This window comes from Ciconia boyciana, chromosome 13 (assembly GCF_034638445.1).
Source record: "Ciconia boyciana chromosome 13, ASM3463844v1, whole genome shotgun sequence".
In the NCBI taxonomy this organism is placed as follows: Eukaryota; Metazoa; Chordata; class Aves; order Ciconiiformes; family Ciconiidae; genus Ciconia; species Ciconia boyciana.
In genome coordinates, this window is record NC_132946.1 from 3,889,080 (window position 1) to 3,916,410 (window position 27,331).

At 41.5% G+C, this 27,331-nt stretch overlaps 1 protein-coding gene across 8 annotated transcripts in view; it reads right to left on the reverse strand.

The window, feature by feature from the left end:
• Nucleotides 1-7,102: 7,102 nt before the first annotated feature.
• USP22 (ubiquitin specific peptidase 22) overlaps nucleotides 7,103-27,331 on the reverse strand; it is a 111,768-nt gene continuing 91,539 nt past the window's right edge. For 7 of the 8 annotated variants that reach the window (XM_072878585.1, XM_072878579.1, XM_072878584.1 and 4 more), the window contains 7 exons: nucleotides 20,637-20,742; nucleotides 18,769-18,927; nucleotides 16,443-16,569; nucleotides 13,517-13,608; nucleotides 11,970-12,032; nucleotides 9,884-10,033; nucleotides 7,110-8,021 (listed from right to left, as the gene is read on the reverse strand). In XM_072878585.1, coding sequence (XP_072734686.1) covers nucleotides 7,979-8,021; nucleotides 9,884-10,033; nucleotides 11,970-12,032; nucleotides 13,517-13,608; nucleotides 16,443-16,569; nucleotides 18,769-18,927; nucleotides 20,637-20,742 — 740 coding nt within the window. In that variant the 3' untranslated portion in view covers nucleotides 7,110-7,978. Of the gene's footprint in view, nucleotides 8,022-9,883; nucleotides 10,034-11,969; nucleotides 12,033-13,516; nucleotides 13,609-16,442; nucleotides 16,570-18,768; nucleotides 18,928-20,636; nucleotides 20,743-27,331 lie in introns of all 8 variants that reach the window. The other variant, XM_072878581.1, reaches the window with a different exon arrangement.

Consider the following 27,331-nt stretch of genomic DNA (forward strand, 5'->3'; position numbering starts at 1 on the left):
CTTGAGCCAGTCTGGGCAGGGCAAGATGTAAAGAACGTGCTCTGCACCGCAGCCGGGGAGAATGGCCCTACCTGGAGCCTCTGGCAGAAAGCACCTGGAGAGACTTGAGGTCGACCCTTAGGGTTTTGGAGTCGGGGATACAGAGGATCCAAGGCCCGCTATCCTCCACCTGAGAAAGAGATATTGGCAGCATATGAAGGGGTTCGAGCTGCTTCGGAAGTGGTTGGTACTGAAGCACAGCTCCTCCTGGCACCCCGACTGCCGGTGCTGGGCTGGATGTTCAAAGGGAGGGTCCCCTCTACACATCATGCAACTGATGCTACATGGAGTAAGCAGGTCGCACTGATCACACAACGGGCTCGGATAGGAAGCCCCAGGAATCTTGGAAGCTATCATGGACTGGCCAGAAGGCAAAGATTTCTGAATATCGCCAGAGGAGGAGGTGACATGTGCTGAGGAGGCCCCACTGTACAATAAACTACCAGAAAATGAGAAGCAATACACCCCTTTCACTGATGGGTCCTGTCGTATTGTGGGAAAGCATCGGAGATGGAAAGCTGCTGTATGGAGTCCTATACAACAAGTTGTAGAAACTGCTGAAGGAGAAGGTGAATCGAGCCAATTTGCAGACGTGAAGGCCATCCAGCTGGCTTTAGACATTGCTGACCGAGAAAAGTGGCCAGTAATTTATACTGACTCATGGATGGTGGCAAATACCCTGTGGGGGTGGTTGCAGCAATAGAAGCAGAAGAACTGGCAGCACAGAGGCCAACCCATCTGGGCTGCCGCGTTGTGGCAAGATATTGCTGCCCGGTTAGAGAACCTGGTTGTAAAAGTACGTCATGTAGATGCTCACACATCCAAGGGTCGGGCCACTGAACAACATCAAAACAACATCAACCAGCAGGTGGATCGGGCTGCTAAGGTTGAAGTGGCTCAGGTGGACCTGGACTGGCAACATAAGGGTGAATTATTTATAGCTTGGTGGGCCCATGACACCTCAGGCCATCAAGGAAGAGATGCAACACATAGATGGGTGGACTTGACCACAGACACTATTGCACAGGATGTCCATGAATGCGAAACATGCGCTGCAATCAAACAAGCCAAGCGGTTAAAGCCTCTGTGGTATGGAGGACGATGGCTGAAATAGAAATATGGGGAGGCCTGGCAGATTGATTATATCACACTCCCACAAACACGCCAAGGCAAGCACCATGTGCTCACCAGGGTGGAAACAACCACCAGATGGCTTGGAAACACATCCTGTGCCCCATGCCACCGCCCGAAATACTATCCTGAGCCTTGAAAAGCAAGTCCTACGGCAACATGGCACCCCAGAAAGAATTGAGTCAGACCATGGGACTCATTTCTGAAACAACCTCATAGACACGTGGGCCAAAGAGCATGGCACTGAGTGGGTATATCACATCCCCTGTCATGCACCAGCCTCCGGGAAAATCGCACGACACAATGGACTGTTAAAGACTACACTGCGAGCAATGGGTGCTGGGACGTTCAAACGTTGGGATACACATTTAGCAAAGGGCACCTGGTTAGTCAGCACTAGGGGATCTGCCAATCGAGCTGGCCCTGCCCAATCAAAACTGTTATGTACTGTAGAAGGGGATAAAGTCCCTGTAGCACACATAAAAAATATGCTGGGGAAGACAGTCTGGGTTACTCCTGCCTCAGGCAAAGACAAGCCCATTTGTGGGATTGCTTTTGCTCAAGGACCTGGGTGCACTTGGTGGGTGACACGGAAGGATGGGGAAGTCCGGTGTGTACCTCAAGGGGATTTGATTTTGGGTGAGAATAGCCAGTGAACCGAATGGTATGATGTTAATTGTTCTGTAATACTGTATGTCACCACTTCTATGGTGGCTATATACCATATCAACGGTATTACAGTAAGAATCACCCAGATTAATGACAAATGAACTTTGATGAAACCAAGCAAAATGCAGCGGTGATGGAACCCAAACTGGCTTCAGCATGCAACAGTCCAACACCACACACCATCTCTCCTGCCCTGAAAGACTGTTACAACAGATGGAGCCCAAAGCCATGGACTAAATGGACTCAACGGACATTTTAGATGGATGGCCCATAGACCAAGGGAATGATACCTGTGTGTATGTATCAAAAGACAGGGGAAAGTGCTGGTGATTAATTGGAATGTATTGGAAAGGGTAGGACTTGGGCATGACATAGATGGTATAGAATAAGGGGTGGATACTGTCCTGGTTTTGGCTGGGATAGAGTTAATTTTCTTCCTAGTAGCTGGTATGGGGCTGTGTTTTGGATTTAGGATGAGAGTAACATTGATATCACACTGATGTTTGAGTTGTTGCTGAGCAGTGCTTGCACTGGTCAAGGACTTTTCAGCTTCCCATGCTCTGCCGGGCGCACAAGGAGCTGGGAGGGGGCACAGCCGGGACAGCTGAGCCCCACTGCCCAAAGGGCTATTCCAGCCCATAGGGCGTCATGCCCAGTATAGAAACTGGGGGAGTTGGCCGGGGCAGCAATCGCTGCATCAGTTGGTGGGTGGTGAGTGGTTGCATCACTTTTTTTTTTCCTGGGTTTTGTTCTTCTCTTATTGTTTTCCTTTTCATTACAATTTATTATGATGATGATTATATTTTTTTTTCCTTCAATTGTTAAACTGTTCTTATCTCAACCCACACGTTTTCTTACTTTTCCCCTTCCGATTCTCTCCCCCATGCCATGGGGAGGGCCGGTTAGCGAGCAGCTGTGTGGGGCTTAGCTGCTGACTGAAGCTAAACCACAACAGCCTCCCACCCCCTCCTGGCCTCCCACTCCTGCTCAGCCTCATCTTCTTTGGCCTGCACCTTTGCATAGACTAATCTCTACATCAGCTTCCCCCAGTCTCTCTGTTTCCGTTCCAGCTCAGCCTTACTCTTTCTTGCCCTCCCACCATCTTTTGGCATCTACTTTTGCTCTGCCTTTTGTCCCCTACACCCTTTAGTCTCCCCAAGAGTCTCCACTCGCATTCTTGCTTGGCCTCCACTCCTGCTCATCCTCACGCTCCTCTCCCACCTCCCTCAGCCTTTTGCCCTGCCCTTGTTCTCTGTCAGGCTCCTGTTTGTGCTCGCCTTCCCAAAGCCTCTCGGCCTCTCCTCACCCTCCACTGCTGCTCCGTGTCCTGCTCCCTCTATGGCCTCCTAGAGCATGATCTCCTCCACTCCCACTGGGCCTCCCACTCCTGCCTGGCCTCCCCACCAGCTTGACCTCCCACTCAGGCTGGGTCTCCCCCTTGGCCTCCCCAGCACTGAAAGCCCTCCCTCTCTTCCTTTTCTTGGTTTCCCCTCCCTGCAGCCTCCCCCTCTCAGCCTCTGCAAGGGGAAGGGGTTTTGCAGGTACCCTGGGGCAGCACCAGCAAGTCCCTCCCCGGCACCAGGGCTGGGAAAGCCCCCAGCCCCGTGCCCCCCTCTGCCCAAGCGCTTCCCAGCGAGGACGGGGGCTCCAGGAGAAGGAAAACCCTCACAAGCAGACGTGGCAGCTCGTCACGCTGCCCCTTCCCAGCGCGGTGCTCCTGTGGGCAGCACTGGGGACACGCGGCTTCAGCCCGGCTCTGGTGCCCTGCGGATGTTCAAGTGTCACCAGGGACAGGCGCTCGTCACCCACAGGAACCCCCAGCCACGCTACTTGTGCAAGGAGATTTAAGACCTTATTTAAAAATGATAGAAATAACTGAACGTGTACCACCAATTTTGCAATTAGGGCATCTCTTGAGGATCAAGAGGCATCAATGATTCAAATGAGAAAGCTTTTCGGAAAGCATTTATGCCAGCTAGCGCAAGAGCTCACCCTGCGTGGTGCTGGCAAGCGGCAGCTCCTGCTCCAGCTGGCCCAGGAGGCCACTTGCCTTCTCGCACCAAGGCTGAGCCTGCGTTGGGCTGGGGCTGTCCCTCCCATCACCGCGCTGCTGCCCGCAGAGCGGCACTGCCCAGGCTGCTGCTCTGTGCTTCGCTGGTTTCTCCAGCCCTCGCTGCAGTAGACGGAGGAAGCACCAACACCCTACAGCAGCCAGCATCGTTTCTGTCCCACAAACTGGGGAAAATGCTCATCAGAAGCCAAGTCCTTCCCCTCCAGCCCCGATACACAAGAGGGGAGCATTCCTCACCCTCACAGACATGCCCTGCCCTCCGTCAGGGAATATAGCTACCCTTGTCAGCATGTAAAAGAAAAGATAACATGGAGCAACTGGAACAAATCAGCAATGAGAATAATATACAGGCTCCCAGATACAACCCTTAGATGCTGGAGAACCAAGAGGAATCAACGGATTTGGTATCACATTTGCAGCCACTGGCCAACAGCTCTGACGGCACACATCTGAGGACATCACTTCAAAGATTAGAGGGACTTTGTAAGTATGGAACACAAGCAGTTACAGCCAGGACGAGTTAAACTACATGGAACTAAGGGCATTGATTTTGAGCAAGAGCATCCACCTGGGGGTTTAATCAATTCTCACATTTCTGCTTTTGCTCAGGTTTTCATTAGGCACCAGCATCAAGTAAAGCTTTATCTCTAGTCAAGTGGCGGAGGGACAAGAAAATATACTGAAAGCCACTTTCTGGCTATTTTTGTGCCCCACGTAGATCCACGTTCAGTGCTGGCAGATAACAGAAGACACACCCCAACGTGAGCCTGCATCACCACACCAGTCTTTGTTTTCAGTCATTTCTGCAGATGCTTCCTCACAACAGACCAAGCCGTGCCGATATAAAACCGTACCTCAAAATAAACAAGTCCACCCCAAACTGCTCCCCGAAATGAAGAGGGTCAGCAGCTGAAGCAGTGCAGCCATCACGCATGGAGGAGGCAGCCTTTCACTGCTGTCTGCCAGCACATTAGGGAGGCATAACCTCAACAGCCCTTCGTTAGCGTCTTGCTGCACAGCAAGGAGCTTTGTGGTCGGTGCTTTCCTAAAGGTGACGTTAAGGGAGCTCTGCACAGAGAAACCTCCCAGTTCTGCAGGGAATAAACCCAGTGTACGAGCTGCGTGGCTGCTTCCGAAGAGATGAAGAGAAGGCTGCGTTTGAGAAAAAGCATCACGAGGGGTAGTGCTGCTTGCGCGACAGCAGCTGTTCTTCCATTTTTATAGGAAGAGGAAAATGCTTTCTCCTCCTCTAGCAACCTGCGCTGATTTACTGTTACTGGAAATAGAAACACGCCTGGTAGGATTCAGGGAGAGACACAGGGGGTGGGATGGCAGGGGGAAGAAAAGAATAAGTGCTTTTAATACACCGGGAATTCTGCTTTGAAACCAGAAACGGAGCACTGAAATCTACCTCGCTCTCCATCTCCCACTGAAAACCATCTGCGCCGGTGCAGTTCCACGGAGCACAGCCCTCTTCACCAGCCTCACAGGGGTGGGGAAAAAAATTAAAGCTCATTTATATGACTGGCATCGTCCCTAAACAATTTGTTTCTAAAGGATTAACGAAACAGACTGCATTAGCTCCGGTGGCCAAGCGCGTGCTAGTGGAAAAGAGAATTCATTTGTTCAGGCTCCAGCATCAAAAAAAAAAGGCAGCTAAAGGCTCAGATCTCGGCATCACAAAGCAACAGCATCCCCGCGCCGCCAAAGCCATCCGCCGCGCGGTGGCACTCCTCCTCCAGCCACGGGACAAGGTGGGGATGCCAACTGCAGCAGCCCTGGGAATAATGAAAGGCTGATTCTTGTCTTCCTCTGCAAGCTTGCTGCATTATTAAAAGGTAGCAGAAAGCGTTGTCAAGCATCTGCACGATACCGTGCCCAATTCGGGGAGGGAGGGGCCCCCTTTCCTGCGGGTGCGCCATTCATCTGCATTTCTCCAGCCATTTTTCATTGGCGACAAGAATGCTCAGCTTAAATCTTGCAGCACCCAATTACAATTGAAAATTATTTCAGGCATGATGATACGGAAAGACAGGTTACAAAACCAGAGTACGCTATCACTTCTGCAGCAATCAGGCTGCCTAGGTAACTCCCACACTGTGCGGTACATTTTCTATGTCTGATTTAGTATTCAAGGTGCTTCAATTAGTTGTCCCCCTTCTTCCTTCCCTGTTGCAAGCTGTCGCAGAAATCTCTTGATGTACAAAACTGCCTTGTACTCTTCCAGTTTGTGTACAAATCAAATGCAATTCCACCGTCCTTTTGTTCAGCTGCTCTTGTAAGATGCTCATTTAAAAAACAAACAAACCCGCTTCCCTTATTTTCCTCCTATTTCTTCTGTTCATCAGATCGCTTTCCACCTCTGCCTCGGGCAGGTGAGACACCTGTAACTCATTTCTAGAGCACAGAATCTAAAAGGTTAGAGCCATCGATGTTTTTAACCACACTGCTGAAGTGGAAGAATGGCTGTCTGGATACATATGCAGAGCTTAATGACCTTTTTGGTGTGGCCCTTACACCAATTTATACAGTGCCTAACGCTTACACGTAGCTCCCTATAGGTTCCATAAAGAAGGGAGAACAAAGCTGGTTTTGCTCATTTAAACTCTATGTTCAGAATGGTTTCTCTCACAGGCTGCAATTCAATCCACAGCCCAGCCTCCTGAGAGCAAGATACAGCACACCAGCGGTTACTTGCTGGCATCTCGACAAGCCAACGAGCTGCTTTTAAAAGGCAGCGGTGGAGGGGGAGAAAAGGAGCAAAACTGCGTTTGTGACAAAGCACGAGCAAGCTGGTGCACCAAGTGCTGCAAGCTAAGGACACTGATACGGCGGCTGTGATTCTGCAAGGAGGAGAAGAGTACATGAGGAGTTAATACATGTGGGAGGATACAAGGAACCAATACCAGCCTAGCACATACCAGGGAAAATGTGTTGTTTACTTAAAAACGGAGTGCACTGCAGAAGTGCTCAGTAGCAGCAGATCTATCGCTCAATGCTGCCCCCAGCAGCAACCGTTTCTAACAGATGGTACATTTTTCAATACTGAGGTTCTTTCAAGTGTCATATATAAGTCTTTGGAAGGCAGCAAGGGAAAAAAAAAAAAACCAAAAACAACGAACCAAAACCAGCAACAACAAAACAAGCAATTTTGAGAAGTTCAAACTTATTCACAAGGTTTTAAAAAAAGAACCAAGACCACTCTTACAGTATAAACACGCCAATTCATTCATTTTTACTGATGGTTGCATTTATGAATTTCATTCTCGTGAAAAAAGGGAATAAAAGGAAAAAATTAAGAAAATAGCTATTTATAGAAAACAAAACAAAAAAGGGCTCAAACAGAAAATAATCTGTGCTGATGCTTTTGATGAGCAGTCCGATGGCATTAAACATTACCTGTGCAAGCAGGCATGCCTGAAAACCTGTCTTAGTACTGTAGCTTCAGTTCCACAATCCAGGATTTCTTTTATGGTTGTTGAAAAAAAAGAGCCTAATAGTTTCATACTGTATTTATTTAATAACTAAAATTCACAAATAAAAAGATACTTGCAAAGTCCTTTAGTTGTGTCATCCCCTCCTCCTCCACTCTACTGCTTTCAGACCCATATGCATAAAAAATGGGCTTGGATTTTTAATTTTAACTGTTATATGATTGGTCGTTGGAGCTGAAGCACCAAATGGAGAAGATACTTTATGGAGATGAGGGTATAACCCCTTGCCTTCCCACACACATTTTGGAGGAACATAGGAGATGTACCAGTGCCCGGACTCCTCTGCTCCCATTTCCCCCACCCAGAGCATTCCTTTCATTTTATATTTCCTCTGTTAAGTGACTGACTGTAGCCTCTTTTTTTCCCCCTTTCTGTCCTTGCGGGACTGCATACACGGTGGACATTGTTCATTTCTTACTCCGCCAGGCTTTGATTCAGTGTCAAGTAGGTCCTGTTACAGCTCAGTGCTAGTTGTTTTTTAATGGGTCTCTTCGTTTCAGGTAGGTTTGTGTGTCGATTCAGAAGGCTTGCTTATTTTCTTCCTTGTTTATATCTGACAAGCTGCTGGATAAGGCTATTCATACTCCAGGAACTGTTTGTGATAGAACAGCAAATATCTGCAAGAAAGCGGAGGTACAGTTTTAGCTTTGTGCTATGCATCAGAGCAGATTAGTATTTCCATTGATGCGATGATAAAAAATGAGGACTATTAATTTTGTTTTTCTTTTCAATTTGAAGTGATTCCAGGGACCTGCCAGTACCCTACAGTAACCATGGATGAGAAGGAGGGAAGCCAGCTGAACTAATTTAACCAGCAACTCAGAAACTGAACAGTTGTACATCAAAACAGTCAAACGCTCTTGTTGTACAATCTATTTAGAACCTGAAAGCTCGGGAAGACTGGACCATGTCGGTGCCCAGACAGGCAGCATCCATTTAACACTATCATGACACAAAATACAACTGAGATGCTTTAAGATGCAAATGTTGCTTTAGAGTCCCATTAGTAAAACATCAGACACTTAGGATTATTGCAAACTGTCTGCCATTTACTGTTACAGAAGCAAAATGAAGAACTAAGCATGTGGGTGAAAATTCACGTGTCCCAATCAAATCCAACTGAAACATCTAATGTCTCAATCTGTACTCAAATCTGGTGTTTTAATAGGATGAAATTCTTCCTGTCCCTAATTACTTTATGCATACTGCTACATAACAGAGCTTGGCCCTCAAGCAGTTACATGTCAGAGGGAAGTGGACTCATCTCTTCATACTCTTTACACACCACACACTGACAGGGTCACTGCATGACTCTCTCAAAATGCTTCAAAGCACTTTTGAGACTTTCCAATTATTATCATTCCATCTCACGCCCTATGGAGCTTCCCTTATACAATGCAGATCTACTTAGTGTCAGTTTTTATCTGAACCAGGGAAAATGGATCAGAGCTCAAACCAGCCTTTAATGAGACGGATGGGCAGCAGTTGTGTCGTGTATCCTCTCTTCCTTGCCTGTGGCAGTTTCTTCCACAGACATACCCCATCTGAGGACCAGAGCTGGCCACTTGTTATTGAAGAAAAACAAACTCATTTTCCTGCTGACCTCAAGCAGAAGTTACCTTGTCAAATCATTTAACACTAAAATTCAGATATTACAGGATGGATTTTTTTTTACTTCCCGGTTGAAGTTCAAAAAATGAAAACATGGGAAAATCTGTTAAAAAAAATTACAAAATGAACAACTGTACCTGCAGCAATCCATGGAAATGTCAGGAATAATTAAAACAAGAACAATAAAGGCTTATCTTTCCAGTACCAAGTCCATAGTGGAAAATGCAAAATGAAGACTTCAGATTTTAAGTTACCTTATTCTTGAAACATGTACCAGTCCCCAATGCTTCCCTCAAATGAGGAACACCAAGATGCTCCCCTTGCAAACTACTGCTCTGCACTCCCAATACTTGTCTAATGCAAATATCTGAAACCATAATGTCAATCTGAAATCAATTTAAAGCTGTGAGCTAAGAAACAGCTCATGTTCTATACCTGCCTCCCATATAGCCTCGCCACTCTGGTTCACAGTATTTTCTTAATGGCTTTTCTTCAAATCTTTTACACTCATAGTAATCCAAAGGTTCTGCAGACAAAGACTGGATTGTGTCATGGAGGTAAATACTGCTCCTACACTGGATGATCGTGTCACTTTGGTTTTCAGAGTCCCTTCCATTAGCAAGCAAGAGTTTGGACATGAGCACCAGTTACAGACACTGCAGAGTCAGCTGATGTCCTTTGTCCTTCCCCTCTTCTTCCTTCAACAAACCCAGGATTATAAAGCAACTGATAACATACACAGAGACATTAGATATTCAAAGAGAGAAATTAAGTCTTCTCTATGATGAAAGGATCTTAACTGAAAGCAAGGAAAACCCAACAAAGGTCAAAGTTTCCCTTCCTTTCCCCTTTCCAGTTCACAACTCACCCTTCACTGTCTAGCACATCCTTAATGCTAGCCTTGGTGATAATGGCATCATCACACTTGAACCACTGGTCCTTGTGCTGCCGGATGAAGCTGGTATAGTGCCCACTCTCCAAGGTTCCCTGGTGATTAACTACTGCAAACAAGGAATACCTGGTACAGAAAAGAGTTAATGAATAAGTGGATCAAAAGGGGAAAAACAACTGACATTTCAGACAGGCAGAAGCTTCTGTTCATAAACATACAGAAATAGTAAAGGATCTGATCCATCAATAAAACACCAGCTCTTAATGTTAACTGGGAAGAGGGCATCCTTGCCCAGGGAAAAGAACCACATTTCTCTTTTTCTGTCTTGCTATTACTGCAACACTCCAGTCTGATGACAGCTGTCAGCTCTACCAATACTGGCTTCCAAATATTTTTCTTCTAGAACAGATCAATATTGATGCATTCCTGAAGAGGACCACTGATTATCTAGTCTGACCTTCTATTGGCCTGAATTAGCTACTCTAACGAACCAGACAAATGCATGTGAGGTATGGGGATGGGGAAGGAGGTAATCTTAAATATAACTAATGTTGAATATTTCTAGTGATGAATTGCTGTACTAATTAGGGGTGCTTAATCTGGAAAGTCTGTACCCATTTTGAAATACTGAATATATTCAGCCTCAACTTCCAGCTTTCAGGTGCTGCTGTGCATTTGTCTACCAGTCTGAAAACTAGCAGACACATCTCTGTTCCAAAGATAGATACTGACAGACTGATCAAGTTGCTCTTAACTTTTTTTTCCTTTTCTTTTCTTAAAAAGGAGAAGACTGAAGTCCTTGGCTCTTTTGTTCTAAGGTAAGATTTTGTTTCCAGTCTTAAATATACTTGCAGCTCTTTCAGATGTTCTCTACTCTCTTTAACTCTCTCTTAAAATGCTATCCTCAAACTGGATACAATCACAGCTGCACAACGGTAAAATAATCTCTCTAATCTCACTTGATATTGTTCCACTTATGTTCAAAATTCACAGAGCTCTTTTGACACAGCGGTGCCGCAACAAGGCACCTATTCAGTTGACTGTCTACAGAGCCACTGATTTGTAAAGTCACCCTCTTCCTAGTGGAGTCCTTTAATCCAACTAGGATGGACACCACTCTTTAGTCCCGGATGGAGGATTCTAAGATTGCCCCAGCTGTTTACTGGCATCCGGCTTACTAAGCAGCCCAGATGCCTCTGCTCTCATTACCTAATCCTCTTCATTGTTAACAACTTCTCCAACTTAAGTCATGCGCAAACCTCAAAAGTGATCAGTTGCGTTTTCTTTCAGATCTTTGCTAACACTATTAAACACCATACCAATTGCTATAGGACCACACGTAACACCTGCCTGGTAATCTGCTTGTATGACATCTGCACTAAGACCTAGTTAGCTAGTTTTTAAATCTATCTGTTGTGTGATTCCAGTTTCTTAATGAAACTTTTAGTGCCAAATGAAGTGCCTTGAAGAATTTAAATACACAACATCAGCACATGACTGTAGCAATCAAACTTGTAACCTTCTTAAAGAAAAGGTAAGGTTTGTGTATTCATCTTTATTCCCATAAAGCTATGGATATTGGTTTAAATTACACTCTCTTTATATTCTTGAGCAAGTCCCATCCAGCCCGTCATTTATTCTGACTGGAATCAATACCTGACCCAAGAGACCCCAGAATTACTGGGGTCATCTACTTGGGACTTGGAGTGTCAGTGTTCTATAAACTTTCTTTCGGTCCTCTGGAACTCCCTTTGCTAATGCAACAGAAATAGGATTATTTAAAGAAAACACCCATCCCTTTTAATAGTGTAACCACAGCTTTTAATTTTGCTCATAGACCAATTGCTGGGGTTATCACCTTCAGATCTGAAAGTCAGCTGCCACAAAACCATGAAAGGGTAGGCAATTGTAGTGAATGAAGCTTTATTTTGCAACAGTTCAGACTTACTGTGCTGTCAAATATGGTAATGCACTTCGCACTGCAGGATATACAGCAGACTGTATATCTCCTTCTAGAAGCCAACTACCTTTCACAATAGGAGTCATGGAATGTACCACTTACTTATTATCATTGTTTAGACTATCCGTCGGCTGCTGGTATTGCCCGTTCATTCTGCTCTCTTTACTGCAACACACACACACACAAAAAACCAGTCACTTAAAGCAGTGGCTTCCCAAACCGAGGAAATAGGTTTTACATGACACAGCCTGTTTGCCGAATCCAGGTCCTTATTCAAAAGCACAATGCTGCTTAGCAGCAGAGAAGGGCTGCTGATTAGGATGCTAAAGATGCTTTATTTGTTCTCACAGCAATGCTACATAAGAAACACCATTTCTCCTCCCAGTCAAGGCTTCAGTGCTGCAAATACAGATCTGTTTACGTCAAATGTCCTATCCAGAAAGCTTAAAAACAGGTTAAGAAAAGATTTGTATTTTAAACCTGGAAAAATATCTAATTACATCAATCCTTTATCCTGTGATGGGTCAATCATCCTGGCTCTGACTTGTAAATTCATTTTGTGTTTTGACAGCAGCAATAAGATTATGCTGTTGATTTCATAGCCGATGAAATTCAGATTACTGAGTTATGCCTGCTGATTATCCCATCTATATTCCATTATGCTTGATACCTTTCATCAGCAGAGCCTGTTCTATCCAGGGAGAATTCACCACAGAGGAACAGGGAAGTCTCAAAATCTCCAGAATATACTGGAATAAACCATATATTCTTAATATAACACTATTTAACAGAGCTTCAGGGCTCTCCTTTCTCTCCTGGCAGAAGCATCTACTTTTCTTAGGTAGGGGGGGGGCAGGCAAAGCTTTAAATTGCTAGTAAAATTTTAGCATCAAATAGAGCCCCTGTGTTAAGAGATGCCAAGTTTTGGGGCTTTCTGCATTGCTTCAGATATAAATTAAATCTGAATATCCTCTTGTATATTTGAATGGAATACCTGACAAATACTCGTTAAATGAGCTGGTTAAATTCCTTTCATAAAGGTATATTTATATACATGTCATGTCTTTCACAAACTTGGGAGGTGGGAGAAGTCTTACTGTTTCTGTTTAAATACCAATTAGAAATACCTATTTTAATCTGGACTATGTTTTTTCTTCTTGCAGCATTCTCTAAACAGAAGTTGAAGGTACAAAACAAAAAATCCCAGATTTGCATGTGTGCAGGAATAAAGAGGAAGGATTTTTATAACTTCAGAAATACTAGGTTAGGCATTAGGTTATGTCTAGTCTGCCTCATTACACGAGATGACTGGTGGGTGGGCACTCAGGTGATGGGACCAAAGCAGAGGTCTGAAGGCACAATGATCTGAGTCTATAAATTTAACATGCAACCAGAAACATAACACACATTAATTTAAAAAAATTCATGTTTAAATATAAAGCCTTTTCTGGCACACAAACCTCAATAGTTTATCTAAAACCTAGTTTAGAAAAGATGCACATTTCAAGGAGAAGCTTACAGCAGAAGTATCATTATACATACTGTTCTATAACCTTGATTCAAGGATGTTCCATGTTTCATGATGCACATGTATGAACTGGTAAACAGTTCTGTCCAGGTCTTTGGGGGATTTTGAACTTGGTACACACCTGGAAGCCATGAATGGTGTCATGTCCAGCTCCAGCGGAAATGAGACATACGTAGTGATCTTTCGCCTCAGTTTGGCTGAGTGTTCAAACCGCTGGAGACAAAGTGGAAGAATTTTGTTTTTCTTTAGAGAAAGGCTGTTTTCTGTCTTTTATAAATGTCCTAAGCTTATGAACAATAACATGAAAGCATATCAGCAGTCAGTATCCAGGGACATCCCCAGATTTTTTTCTACCAACTATCTGAGCTGGGAACCCCCATGTAAATGCTAACACATTTCTACCAGGAAAATAAACCACAATTGGTGGGGGAAAAATACAGTATTAATTAGATTGTTTACCTTAACATCTATACATACAAACTTATTCCAAACTGACATTAAGAAAAAAATATATTAAACAGAGACGAGCACACACAGCCGTTAACCAAACCAGTGTTCATTTGTACTACGCACTATTCAAATATACGGCTGCTGCCTACACTAGCACACAAAACTGGTGACAATGGGAGCTTGCCATCAGATTCACACACTTAATCCACCCATCCAATCATCTCAAGTGACAGGATTCAAACCTACACAGGAATACCAATTAAAATTAAAGCAAAAATGGAATATGATAATAAAAAAGCCGTGTCCCTCCGCCAAAAGGAGCCTGCAATACCCACCCATCCTCTCCTCATCTTCTCAATTGAACATTAAATGGAAACAGGAACAAATACCAGAAAGAGATGAATGAGCTTCTATTTAAAGGCAGCTTTTCTCCCCATTTCTCAGAAATTCTGCTCTATTTACACTTCAAGTTAATTATTTTCCAGTTGTGGTGCCATAACAATTCCCTAGCAACAGATCCAGACGTGAAAAACTGAGACTTCCGTAATTCTTATCTTTTGTGTTTCTTTTTTGCTTTAACACATGAAATGAAATTTGCATTTTGCATGGACAGGACAACACAATCACTTAGGAGAAGAATTTGTTTTCAAAAAAATCTTCAGTCATTCTGGATAACACAAATACTGAACTGAGTGTAGGAAAGGGGTTGAGCATATTCACATTGCCTTGCCCAAAGAGCAGAATCACCTAGGTGTATCTTGCCAACTACTCTGCAGTAATAAAATAAAAACAAAACCAAGAGCCCAACACCCCCTAAACTCCCCCCAAAAGCCAAGCAGCCAGCTAAGCACTCCTGAAACCTCAAGTCAGTCAGGCAAGAATGCTCTTCAGGAAGACCACAAACAGCCAAAGAAGAACAAAGGAACTGTGCTACTATCTATTCCAGTCAGGCTAATATCTGTGGCGTATAACATTGCATATCAGCTTGGTTAATACTCAAGATGCAACTGAAGAACTGCTGGTATATGGGGGTGAACATCTGAAGGCATGATTGTCCTGAACAGTCTGAAAAGACCTGTAAATTACAGAAGAGGGAATTCTTTCCACCTGTAACACCTTTTTCCAGTAGAAAGCAGAATCAATCTTTTCTCACAAATACAGACCTTCCTATGGCATTCTGTTTTCATGTCAAGACCTCTGCATTTCAGTAACAAGCTTCTGTACAAGCCAGATTTTGAAAATAAATTTTAAATCACTGCTACGCTGGATACAGAGTTGCTATGTAATTTAACAATTCCAAACTACAGTCATTTCTTGAATACAGTCCGTGCCTTGCTCAGTGAGACCATGACACTATAGTTACACAGATTATTAGATTTTTCCAGTATGAACGTACTGACCTAGCTTAGAGGGCTACTGGAAAATAAACCAGAAAAACAGCCTGCATGCTACAACAAAGTTCAGCATGCACTTTGCTTTGACAACTACAAGATAAAGGTCTAATTCCAACACTATTAAAGTTACCCAGGTGTTTTACCAAAGTTCAAAGCCTAGAAACCATGTAAGAATTGAACAACTTAACAAAGTGTCTGGAGCAAAAGGCTGGGGCATGTGTTCTTTCAATTCACCATTCCCCAGCTGGAAAGAGAAGCGATACAAGCCTTCATTTGTACACAGGATATAGGCTGCTGTTTTAAAATCTGTTTCCAGTCACCATGGTGGGAGGTAAAATGCTGCTTTTCTTTATGTAGCTTATATGACATTAGTATCATCATCAGATAAGCAGTTTCTTGCAACACTGGTCATAGTAAGAGCTGAGGCCAGTGATCATGAGTTGCTGCCTAGCAATGAGAGGACTTTGTCATTCTATTCCAGGAGACACTCAAGACCTTAGAGGTCTGCATCTAAAAAGCTCAAGCAGATCAAAGATGCAGTTAAATTACTATGGTGGCTGCTTCTACAAAGGCCTGTGGCATCACTTTCCAAGGACCCTTTGCCTCTTCACACAGAATGACCTTCATCTTCGGCGACAGCTGCCTACTTTGCACCACAGTCACACTCTTTGTATTTACAACATGAATTGTACAGGACTAAACTATCTGAGGGCACCAACTATGACATGATCTTCCATCATTGCATCTGACAACCTGGATTGGAAATGTTGAAAACTACATCACAGTTGGGAAGATACAAGAAGCCTTCTCCATTGCAACCGATAACTCTTTCTTGCTTTTGCTTCAACAGAGTTCCTCTGTGGCATTCTTCCAGTAGAAGTGTAGGGTAAAAATTTCACCATGCAGGATGAGTAGGTGTTATTGGAGATGGGTTTCTACACTGGTGCAGGTATTGTCCTAGCCTTCCATTTTGTTTCTAGATTCTGATTAGTTAGGTTCCCACAGACATCCTGCAAAGCTACATTATCTATAATGTAATACTACCTTAATAGACAATCTAGCTGGGCATGCAAGCTGTTCTTTATATTAATTTATATCATAAATGATTAGTTAGTGAAAGCCAGAATATATGTCCAGGAATTTAGCTCATCTGCTCAGAAAGGAATATACGTCCTCTGCTCTGTCTGCCCCCTGTGAACTTACTTTGAGATGAAAACAGGCCACAATGGGTAACTTCTTCATAGTGAGTTGTTTGGTAGATTCCTGGTAGCTATGGCAACCACTACATTTGATTTTGGCACTGCTTCCTAGATGTTCTGGCCTTGTAAACCTGAAAAAATATTAAAAAGCAAAGGAATGCACAAAATGATCAGACTGTTTTCCACACATGCTGAAAACACTTTTTACTTGTGGGTCACTGGCACCACAAGAGACAGAGTTCATGGCTTTTAAGTGTCATTTTGAAAAAACCCAACACTTAGAATAATGTAAAGTGCTATGGTTCAGATATCCAAATCTGACATTTATCATTGCTCTACTTGGGAACACTGCACTGAAATGCATCAGTGTCTGAGAAATGAGCTAAATGTTGGTTCATCTCCTACAACAGCACAGCTAATTTTCACACAGAAAACAAAGATCTTTTGTTTTCAAAACCAAAAACGTTGATATGGAAGTTCTGAAGCAAGAGGACACGACTTCTGTGCTCAGCTGCATGCTAGTCTGCAGGACACCCTTCTAGCTTGTAGCACTCCAGGGCTGGGATCAAAGCTCTGAGATGGAAAGGGCTGTAAACACAAAGTTCTTTTCAAAATACAGATATCTTCCAAGAAAACCCAAGTGTTGACAACTAGAAAAATCTCCTTCAAAATTTTCAGACAGAACTGCTCAAGGGAGCTATAGGAAGAGACCATTACAGAACAGGGAACTGCTTAGAGAAAATATACTACCTCTACGTTCTCACAACACACTAAAGCAAAATATCTCTCACTTTTTCAGAAACTGTCAGCACAGAAAAGGCTAGGAGGATAGACTGCTAACTCTTTTCCTCCAAGTTGAGACTTCCACGGGGCAAATAAATCATCTCCCCAGAGGCTGATTTACAACTAGGACTTTTGAGATGAAATATTTTGAAATGTAGTTGAACACACTAAGCCCGTGAGGGCAACATGGTATCAGCTCATTACCAACCCTACCTTGCCTCATTCTGTTTATGGCCAACGCAGCCTCTAGCATTAAATGATCATCACACCCTCCTGGTCTCCCCTCTTGTTTGATTAACAGGATTTCCTTTACCTAGCCTATGTACCACCATTCTCTGTTTTTGGTTTTGTTTTTTGATTTTGTTTTTCTTCTCTCAACTCTGAAGAAAGGCTTATAAATTTGTTGTTATTGTTGTTAGGAGTGTCTATATCTTTCTGGTTTTTCTCATATTCCTGCTCAATCCTTCCTTCTGCAAGCCAAGTTCAAGTTGCACGGCCACACTGTTGACATGAAGTTACACACCTTCCTTGTTTGAATCTAATATTCAACCTGCTTGCTAATTTTTGGGTAAAAACCTAAACCCATCCTCTTTATCCATTATAGTTCAACTTCTTTCCAAAAATCCATACTCTTTCAGGGTATCTTTGAACATGGATGTTTTTCCTTCCCTATCATCATCATCTCTCTCCGATTCTACTAATGCCCATGTTGAAGAAAATCACCAACATTTGACCGGTTTTGCCTCTTGATGCATTCCTGCATCAGCAATTTCTCATTTGTACTAATTCCCTCATTTTGTTAAAATTATTGATCTTAAAAGTATCAAGAAGGTTAGAAATCAGATGTCAGAGGCTATGAATTTTTATTTCAGGAGGATTAGCTTTGCCCCAGGCTACAGGTAACCTCTTCCTCAGACAAATATCTGCATTTGCCACAAGAGAATGACTTTCAGATCTCCTAAAAGATCTAAGTTAACTGTATATGAAGCCATGACATTCTCTCCAGTTACCTGTTTCCAAGTTGCCTAAGTTTCCTGCTCAGAGTTATCTTTTCTTTTTGAAAGCTCCATTCCTTTAATTCATAATGCCATCCCTGCAATTAAGCTGGCAGTAGCTGACCCTCAGCTCTGCTTAGAGCAAAACCAGATTCATACTTGGTGTTATAATTTAGACAAATATTAAATGCATTGTGAACTCTTCTTATGTGCTTACTTAGCTGACACAACCAAGAACACCGAGACAGACACTAGTGGTTTCGATCCTTTAAAACCACTTTGCCAGGTGGCAGCCAATATAAAATGTATTTTCTTTTTGCATCATATGGCAACTGGTTTTGATTGCTTATTGTTAGGCCTACTGTTGCTCTGAGCCTTCTTTGCCTTCTCACTTTCTCTTATGCAAAAAACCTAAAATACGTATAAAAATGCTGTTTAGGGATAATGCCATGACAAAGCATCGCTTACTCCCATTGTTCAGTGCCACCTGGAGAACAGAATGAAGCCAAATTCTTTTTACCCCGCCAGAACTGTATTTGTCTCATTTCATACCTTCGCAAGCAGTCTGTGAGAGTGGTGGTGCCTGATACATGGCTTTCCCCATTTACGACACTGCCATCACTCCCCGGACTCAGTGGCCAGAACGGGGTGGAGGAGCCTGGCAAATCCAAACTGATGTCCCAAAATGGGTCTATCGTTGTGGAAACGCCACTGTGAAAAAGAAAGCAGTTTAATACTTGTTTAAAGGAAGTAAAATTAACAGTCTCTCTCACTTTAGGGTACACACCAGATACTTACTTTCAAGAACTATGGGATCTACATCACCCCTAGAGGGCACTCAAAGATGACAGAAAACATAGTTACTCCTGAGTGTTTTCCCACAACCGATATTTTTTCTGAATATTTAAAATCCATATGTTTTAGAAAATGTATGTGACGTACAAAATGCAAAATATGTGCATTTAATATATTCTCCCACTCACTGAAGCCCTGTGACTCAAAGTGAACAAGCAGGGTTACTCAGAGATAGAGGTACTGGCCATATTACTGACCAGTATAAACCAGCTAACATCTACGATAGCTACATGCAATCCAAGTTTAGAAGTTTAGAAGCATGGTTCTCTGGTCAAGACATGGAAGATGGTGCTTAAGGCTACTTCGATAAAGAGAGCGCCAAATATTTTTGCTATACAGTACTACACTGAATTAAGCTTTGCAATTCATATTAGCATCTCCTACAGCATTTGGAATTTGAGAGGCCAAAGAATAACTGCATCACGAAGTAGCGTATGTTCTTGATCAGATTTCTCTACAAGACAGCTGAAGACAAGCCAACAGCTAGACTATGGAAAAAGCTGCTCAAAATTTTAACTTGTATTGACTCAAATCTTTTCTTGCAGCATGTACATTTTTAAGAGAACTCCAGAACTTCAGGGGTCTAAGCTTCTAGTTTGGAAGCATTTTCTGTTTGTACTCGTTATGCTTATTTTTTGAGTTCTCTCTTCCTCTAAAAACTAGTGTCTTTCACTCTGCGATCTCACATTAAGCCTACAATATTCTGCCTTTTCTCCAGCTTCATTCGTGCAAAAGTTGTCAATTTTCAAAAGAAAACTTCTTTTGTTAAAGTTTCATCAATGCTAATATTGTGTCATAACATATCAAACTTTTTATTATCATATAAGGATTCTGTGGCTCTACGAGGCAAAGAACAAAATTTCATATGTTTTCCTTACAGTAAGTCTTCTGCAAATCTCTCCAGGAAGCTTGAGAATAAAAGCAGATTCAAACAAGCACAGCACAGCAGTCCATCTGCAGGACAGCGTGCATAATTATAAAGAATGCAAGACAGAACAAAAAACAAGAATTCTAACTTCTGTGCTATGGCAACACCAAACATCTTGAAAGAGAAGTCAACTTGCTCCAGTACACAGAGTGGAACAACAAATACATTTTTCCTTACTCTTGTAAAACATTCACTTGCTGGTACTTGAGATTACATTAGTATCAGCCTCTTTGAAACCTCTCCTGATGATACATGAGGCTCCTAACTGAAGGAAAATATGGCTGCATATCAGTATTTTCTTCAAATGTAGTGGCAATTACATACTTTCAAAACCAAAGAGATCTTGGAAGTCTTTTCCTCCTGAACTTGGAAAAGAACAACCTTTACAGACTAGTAAAAAGTTTATGCCCATAAGCCTGTGGTACTTCCCAGGTAGCTTTTTTGGCGTGTCTTAATATATGACAGTTAACTAGTAATTGATTGCATTTAGTTGATGCTGTATTTAAATAGTTCTTGTCTTGCTAGAATTTTGCTGGTATTTTTTTGGTATTCAAGAAAGAAAAGATTCAGTACACTGTTGCACTGGAGGGTGTACAGCTTCAAATCAGAGTGCAGAATCAGAAACAAAATTACTTACTGGCAGACTTGACAGGTAACATCAGACTGCAGTCCGCCTGTGAAGATTTGGTCTATGATGCAGTTACAGTGGTTGGGGTTGTTGGCCTTCTTCCCATTATCATCACCTGCAGGAACGCAAACACAAACTCAGAAGTCAAAAATCCTCTTAGGGAACAGTGGTTTGTCTTGGACTGTGTAACTCTTTATAATACAAATTTATAAACATACTGCAAGTTCACATAGACAATATGGAATGCTGAAAATGTGCATTAAAGAAAAACAAGGAAACAAGAAGAGAACTCCTAGCAAAATATAATCAGAGGGTGACTAAATGCAGTTAACTCCTGTAGCGGTGAAGCTTTAAGCCATATCAGCTGTCAGCCAACCCCTTTTTCAGGGTATAGCCCTATCTCCCTTTACAGAGATTTGCTTTGCACTATCTGGTGTAAAGATCAGTTCCTAAAATGAAGGAGTTGCCAAAGTGGTTCATGAAAAAGACCACTTAAACTTCACTTAGGGGGCCACCATGCAACATTCATATCTAAACAGATGGCCAGCTCTTTACCACAGAAGCACTAATTTCTGCTTCGGCAGAGTATTCCATAGCACATTACTTTCCTAAATGAACAGAGGACAAACGTCCGCAGACGCTACTTTTTAATTCTATCCCAGTCAACTTCTGAGAGTAGAGTGAAGGGAGGAGGTTTGTTAAGACTCATTAACCTCCGGCCTGCTGTCTGCATCCTGTCCTTTCAACATAAACATATACCTTCCGTTCAAGTTTTCACCAGTGAGAAAATGAAAGATGTCCTTATCTGAAGTGGGAAGATAAGTGCTGTGTCTTCCTCCAGCTTCTTCAGAGACAGGGCAATCCTCTAAGTTCCCAAGGGGCACAATGAATGCATACCCATCTTTTAGGCATTATAAACTGTCATTGCAGGTCTCAGGAGCACAGCAATTCATTTTTATGATTTGAGTGCTGAGTTTAGGCCAATTCAGCTTTCTTAGACTAACCAGAGCATTAAATAACCAAAAATTTCTTGGCACAGTTCTCAGCTTTAAAGCATATTCCTCCCATTCCCCATAGGTGAACTAGGAGTGATACACTTTTTCTTTGATTTCCAAGACTGTACTGCTAATTTCCTTGGGTAGGATAGATGCAGTTGGTTTTGCTTTGTGAACAGAGATGCACATGCAAACTATTTCACAGCACTAGCTAATTATTTTGTAAAGTACATATTAAGATGTCTTCCAATCTCCTACAACAGAAACTGCTAAGACAGAATCAAGTTTTGCCAGATTTCCTCATATCTTTGTAGTCTAACAGGACTACATCTTTAACTTACTAGGAAGTATTTCAGTTTCAGAAATTAAATACTAAGATGCTGACTCCTCAAGTCAGAGCTATTACTCAAAAATAATTAATTTCGAGTCAAGCATGTCAAAAAAACACCCGAAGACACTAAAAGCATAGGATAAAACCCCACCACTTCTCTTGTGTCTAGGGTGCTCCAGCTGAACTCTTCTTGCAGCAGAAAGGAATGAGATTTTTTTTTTTTCCAATGAAGCTTTTAGAAGTCTGTTGGAAAATACTATGTAAACTGACAAAGGTTCCACCTAATATGAAGTGTGGAAAAGCAGACATAGGTGATACCTACTAAGCTGCAATGGGCCACTTCAGTTAATTAGATCCTAAATGCCTCAGAGAAGCTCTCACTCAGCTGCCTGCTTTAGAAACTTTTGTTTGAATTGTCAAGAAAAGCATATTGTTTCCTTAAAATGGCTCTTGAACAAAATGCTCTAAAATTAGATTTCGAATGTACAAGGTTCAAGTTGGGGGTTATCAGACCCAGTCTCAGGCATTTCTTGATGGGAATTTCAGCTAAATCTTACTGAACTTCAGATCTTTTTAAGGTCTCAATTACACTAAGCTAATGAATAGAGCATACAGTATGGAGACTGTACAAGACATTCTTCACCTTTAGAAAAAGATCACTTATAAGCTTTAAAGACTACATGTGGATTTTTAAAAAAGAATTTAATGGATTTTATCCTTGTTTTTGAAACTCCACTTTTTCTTTTCAAAGAAACAACATGCAACTGCCACATCCCTGTAATCACACCATCTGAAACATTATCTCTCCCTGTTTTGTTTCGAGGGGGCAGAAGCAGAGAAATAGTGTCTAGAGATTTCCACTGGACCACAGGTAACATCCCTGTTGGACACCTTTAATAGACAGCCATTTCCACCTATGGGAGAGAACGAATACTCCCTTTTCAATTATACAAGTCAATTAGGATCAGTGATGAGAGGGTCTCAAAAGAATATCCTGCAAGCTTGTTCCCAACAAAACAGAAGGGCATTACCCACTCAACATTATTTCCCATGACATTTGGTTGGAGAGGAGGAAAAAAAAAAAGATTACCACCTACTCACACTTGTCAATATGTAACAGATGCTGAGAGGAGGTATATTATGCAGCTGAGAACTAGAAGCTGCTAGATTGTTGTGCTCAAATTAAGGTTCCCTTCAACATTTCTGTCTTACAAAGTCGGTTTTAGTTTTATACATTTTTGTTTTTAAAGCTGGTCATAATTCCTACTAGGGAAATCAGCAGCTTCTTGTAAGAGATTGGTCAGCACAAGACTAAAACGAAAACTTGAAAATACATCAACGTATACACTAATGTAATTATAAGAATGGCAAAAAACTGAGTTTAAAAGCTTGGAATCAAATTAAATGCAACTCTTAAAAAACCCCAGAAGTTACTCCTGCGTCTGTGCAATAGCTAAGCATATTAACTTGTGTTGAAATGTATACGCATTTAATATACTACTAAAGGTAAATCATATGTAACAACTGTAAGAACAGCTATAGATTACTCTTTAACATTGCTTTTGGTTTTGAAATAAAAATAAAGAAGTTTTACCACCAACTTCCATTGTGTATTTTAAATGAGAAAAAGGAATTAAAAACCTGCCAGATATAACCATTATAATAACCATTTAAAAGGGCATTTATCAAAAGGGGCATTTATCAAAACAAGACATTAATGGAAACTTTTCTGCTTTACTTTGGCCCCTCATGTTCTGAACATGTGCTTGTTATTCTTTATGACAAAGCAGTATACACATAAATTTATAAGGATCATGGCAGATGACATGTTTCGCAAGCATATGCTTTATCAGTTCCTAAGAATATCATGCAGAATTCACAGAGCAGGGTAGTGTTTTACTCCCAAATCTCAGCACAGCATCTTTTTCTGTCATGATACCTAGCACTAGGCTTCAAATTTGCTTTGTAGCAGTCCTTGTTAAAGATGAATGCAAAATGCTTCATGAAAACCAGATAAATGAGAAATAATCAGCTTTAAAATACTACTCGTTTGGTTAGACAACTGAAGAATATTGGCTGAATAAAGTTTGGGATAAAAATATAGGATTACTTCAATTTTTTTATCTTGCTTTTTGAACCTTTGTGTACAAATGCCCATCTCTGCCACTCTCTGCTGCTTGATTGTTGTTGCTCTTGCAATAAATAAATAAAACAAAAACAACCCACAGCTAGTGATTTCACTGGGCTGAATATTAACTTTTGAATTGCAGTCTTGGTCCATACAAGAAAATAACAACTCTGGTCTAAGTTTCTCCAAGTTTGAATATGTCTGAGACAAAGTTAGTAAACTACGAAGTGTTTGCATGATTGGAACCTCATGGTCATGGGAGTTTGCAGAATTAGAACCCCAAATTTCTTCCAGAGCACTGATAATTAAGATGTATCTGTCATGTGACTAAAAGCCGACCTAATGCTTTACACACTAAGCAGAAATAACCATTATTTACACTGCTCTAGCAAGTGAAGAGCCCTGGAACTCCTGAAGGATCCCACATGAAGAGTGGGGCATACTTTGTACTTGTTCTTCACAGAAGAGTAAGACAACACACAAGAAGCAACAGATCAATGTCTGATCATTTTCAGCATCTTCTATAATCCAAACATATTCAGAGACTGAAAATCAAAGTTGTCATGCATTTTAAAGATCAAACTCAATACATGCCAAAGTCTAGGTGAATGGTTAGACTTTAGTACAAAGGCGGCGGCCATTACCTACACAGCAAGGGTGTTTATAGCATTACTCCGGTGAAGAAGCTAGTATCTGATGTAGAGTAAGCTCTGAATCTCATTTGGAAGCTTTTGTGGTGAGAAGGACCGCAAATGCCAACGTACAATGACACTGCAGAACTCTGAGCACTATCAAACTAGCAAGAGAGACTGGAATAGCACAAAATGCAGGTACAACTTTAAATGACATTTATAGTAGTAACATTGGAAAAAGAATTCAGATTCAAGAAAGCTCCTGCTTTTTTAGTTGGAGTATGCATTTAAGGACAGACCTTGTGCACACTTTGGGTGAATGGTGGAGAAAGAGGAGTCATTAATAGCTTAGCTTCCCCCCCCCCCCCCCCCAAATACTGGAGTATTCCAGTTACTCCATCTTTCTCCAGCTGTTGGAATGAAAAATAGTGATGCACAGGCATGACAGACTAGATTCTTTTTATTCAGAAACATTTTATATTACTCTAGCAGCATAGAGGAGCCCTGTTAAGTGTTCAGAATATGCCCTGCACAGATGCCACAGCTCAACACAACAGTGCTAGGACAAGGAGAGCTATCACCCCTGAGACATGATTTACATGGGTGATCATACAGGTATCCTGGGCTTCCAAAACTTCACAGATGCCACTAAAACAAAGTATATATTCAACCAGCATTAAAACAAAACCAAAAAAAACCCCCACCAAACAAACAACTACCTGGGCCAGCCCATATATGAATCTCAGGGCAGTTAATTTTATGCTTCGTAGGATGCAGTATTACAAAACTTATCTTTAAATGCACAGCAAAATCATCTATTTTTCCTAATTTAGGCAATGACAGATATCAATAACGAGCATTCACAGCCTTCTTGACTTCCTAGAAAGCAGAGTAAATGGAATGGAAAAGGGATAAATGACCCATGTTAGCCAAAGAAATATCACTGGATATTTATACAGTTCTTAGCATAAGGAATACTTTCATTTACTTTGGTGCCTGAAGCCTTGATCATGAATAGCATCCAAAAGCTAGGGCTTTTGGACAAAATTTTCCCCATACTTTATATTACTTTACTGTGTGTTAATTGTAGAACTTGATTACTATTGACTGAAAGCTTTAAAAGCTTTTTTGATTCATTAAAATAAATATTTAATATTGGCAGGGGAGGCATTATTTGCTTATTGTAGCTTTAGGACATATTCTTACTATTAGTAATAATATTTTTACATATGTATACTTCACGTGTGTGTGTGTGTGTGCACATGCATACGTAAGTATGTAAGTGGGAAAACTTTCTCATTACATAGCAAACTAGTTCATTCCAAAAGTGGTTTTTCATGACCGTACTTGAAATTCTGGTTTAGATGAACTGGTTTGGTTCCCACACAACTGCTCAACCACTTATTTTAAATTACCTTGATGTGGTATAGATTATTTACCGTAGTTTAATAAAAGTTCATTTCTTCAGAAACAGAGATTTAAAAACCTGGGTGCATGGATGTCAAGGATCTAGCGTTTACGCCTTCTCAATAGTAGCACTGTAACAGCTTAGCTATGTCCATGCAAGCAGCTCAAACTTAAGGATACCCATTAAATAACTGAATTTCAGTCCTTGTATTGAACGTTAATGGTACACCTTTGCCACAACCCAAGAAACCTCAGTATTAAAGGTGCAAAAACTCCTAATGCAATTCAAGCTGGCTGAAACCATTATGAAACTTGATACCAATTCAGAAGTCAATGTTTTCAACACATCTGCGATATCCAACCAGTACTAAAAGAATCCACATGCATGCACATGCTCTTTCCAAAGAATGTTTAACAATTATTTTTTTCAAAGTTTTAGGACAGATTAGAGTTTCATTTTCATTCAAGCCAGAGAGGCCAAATAGAACCAAGAATAAAGGAACTGTTGAGAAAGCTTGATTTTGTTGGCAATTGCAGAAGATACATCAGATAGATTCTTCATTTAAAGCCAAACCACACTTTAAAAAAAAAAAAACAACCTCTTTTCAGATTCTTTATCAGTTTGAAAAGAGTGCAGGGACCTTTATTCTTGCAAGTTTTTTCTGTACGATTCTGAGAAGAAAACATTCCTCCCTCATGAACTACTCGGGACGTATAGAAGAAATATGGACATCATTTTATATCAAAAACGATGAAAAAAACTTCAAGATTTGTTAGATCAGTGGTTCAGAAACTTTACAGGAACCATGAAGTATTTCTCTGTGCAGCTGAGTTTATTCAGTGTTAAGAAGTAAGAGTCGGTATTTGGATAGACTCTATTCCTTACAGTACTTCAACACTAGTTTCATTAGGCTTATTGAATTTCAGTTAGTGATTGTCAAATGACAGATATTAATAATTACAAAAGAACTGTTCTACGTTCTCGTGTCCTTAGAAGTACTCTTTTTGGAGAAGACTCTTTTGGAGGACACCTATTATGAATCTGAACAAGCACATCTGCTACCATGTAAGACTATCTCAAAGATAAAAGCAAGACTTCAAAATGTTTCAAAGAAGCAGTAGCAGCCTTCCCTTTGATAAGCCAAAAAACTAACCTCTAAGTGCCTTTTCTAAGAGCACTAGAGGAAAGTTGAGTGCTTTAAAGCTCATTT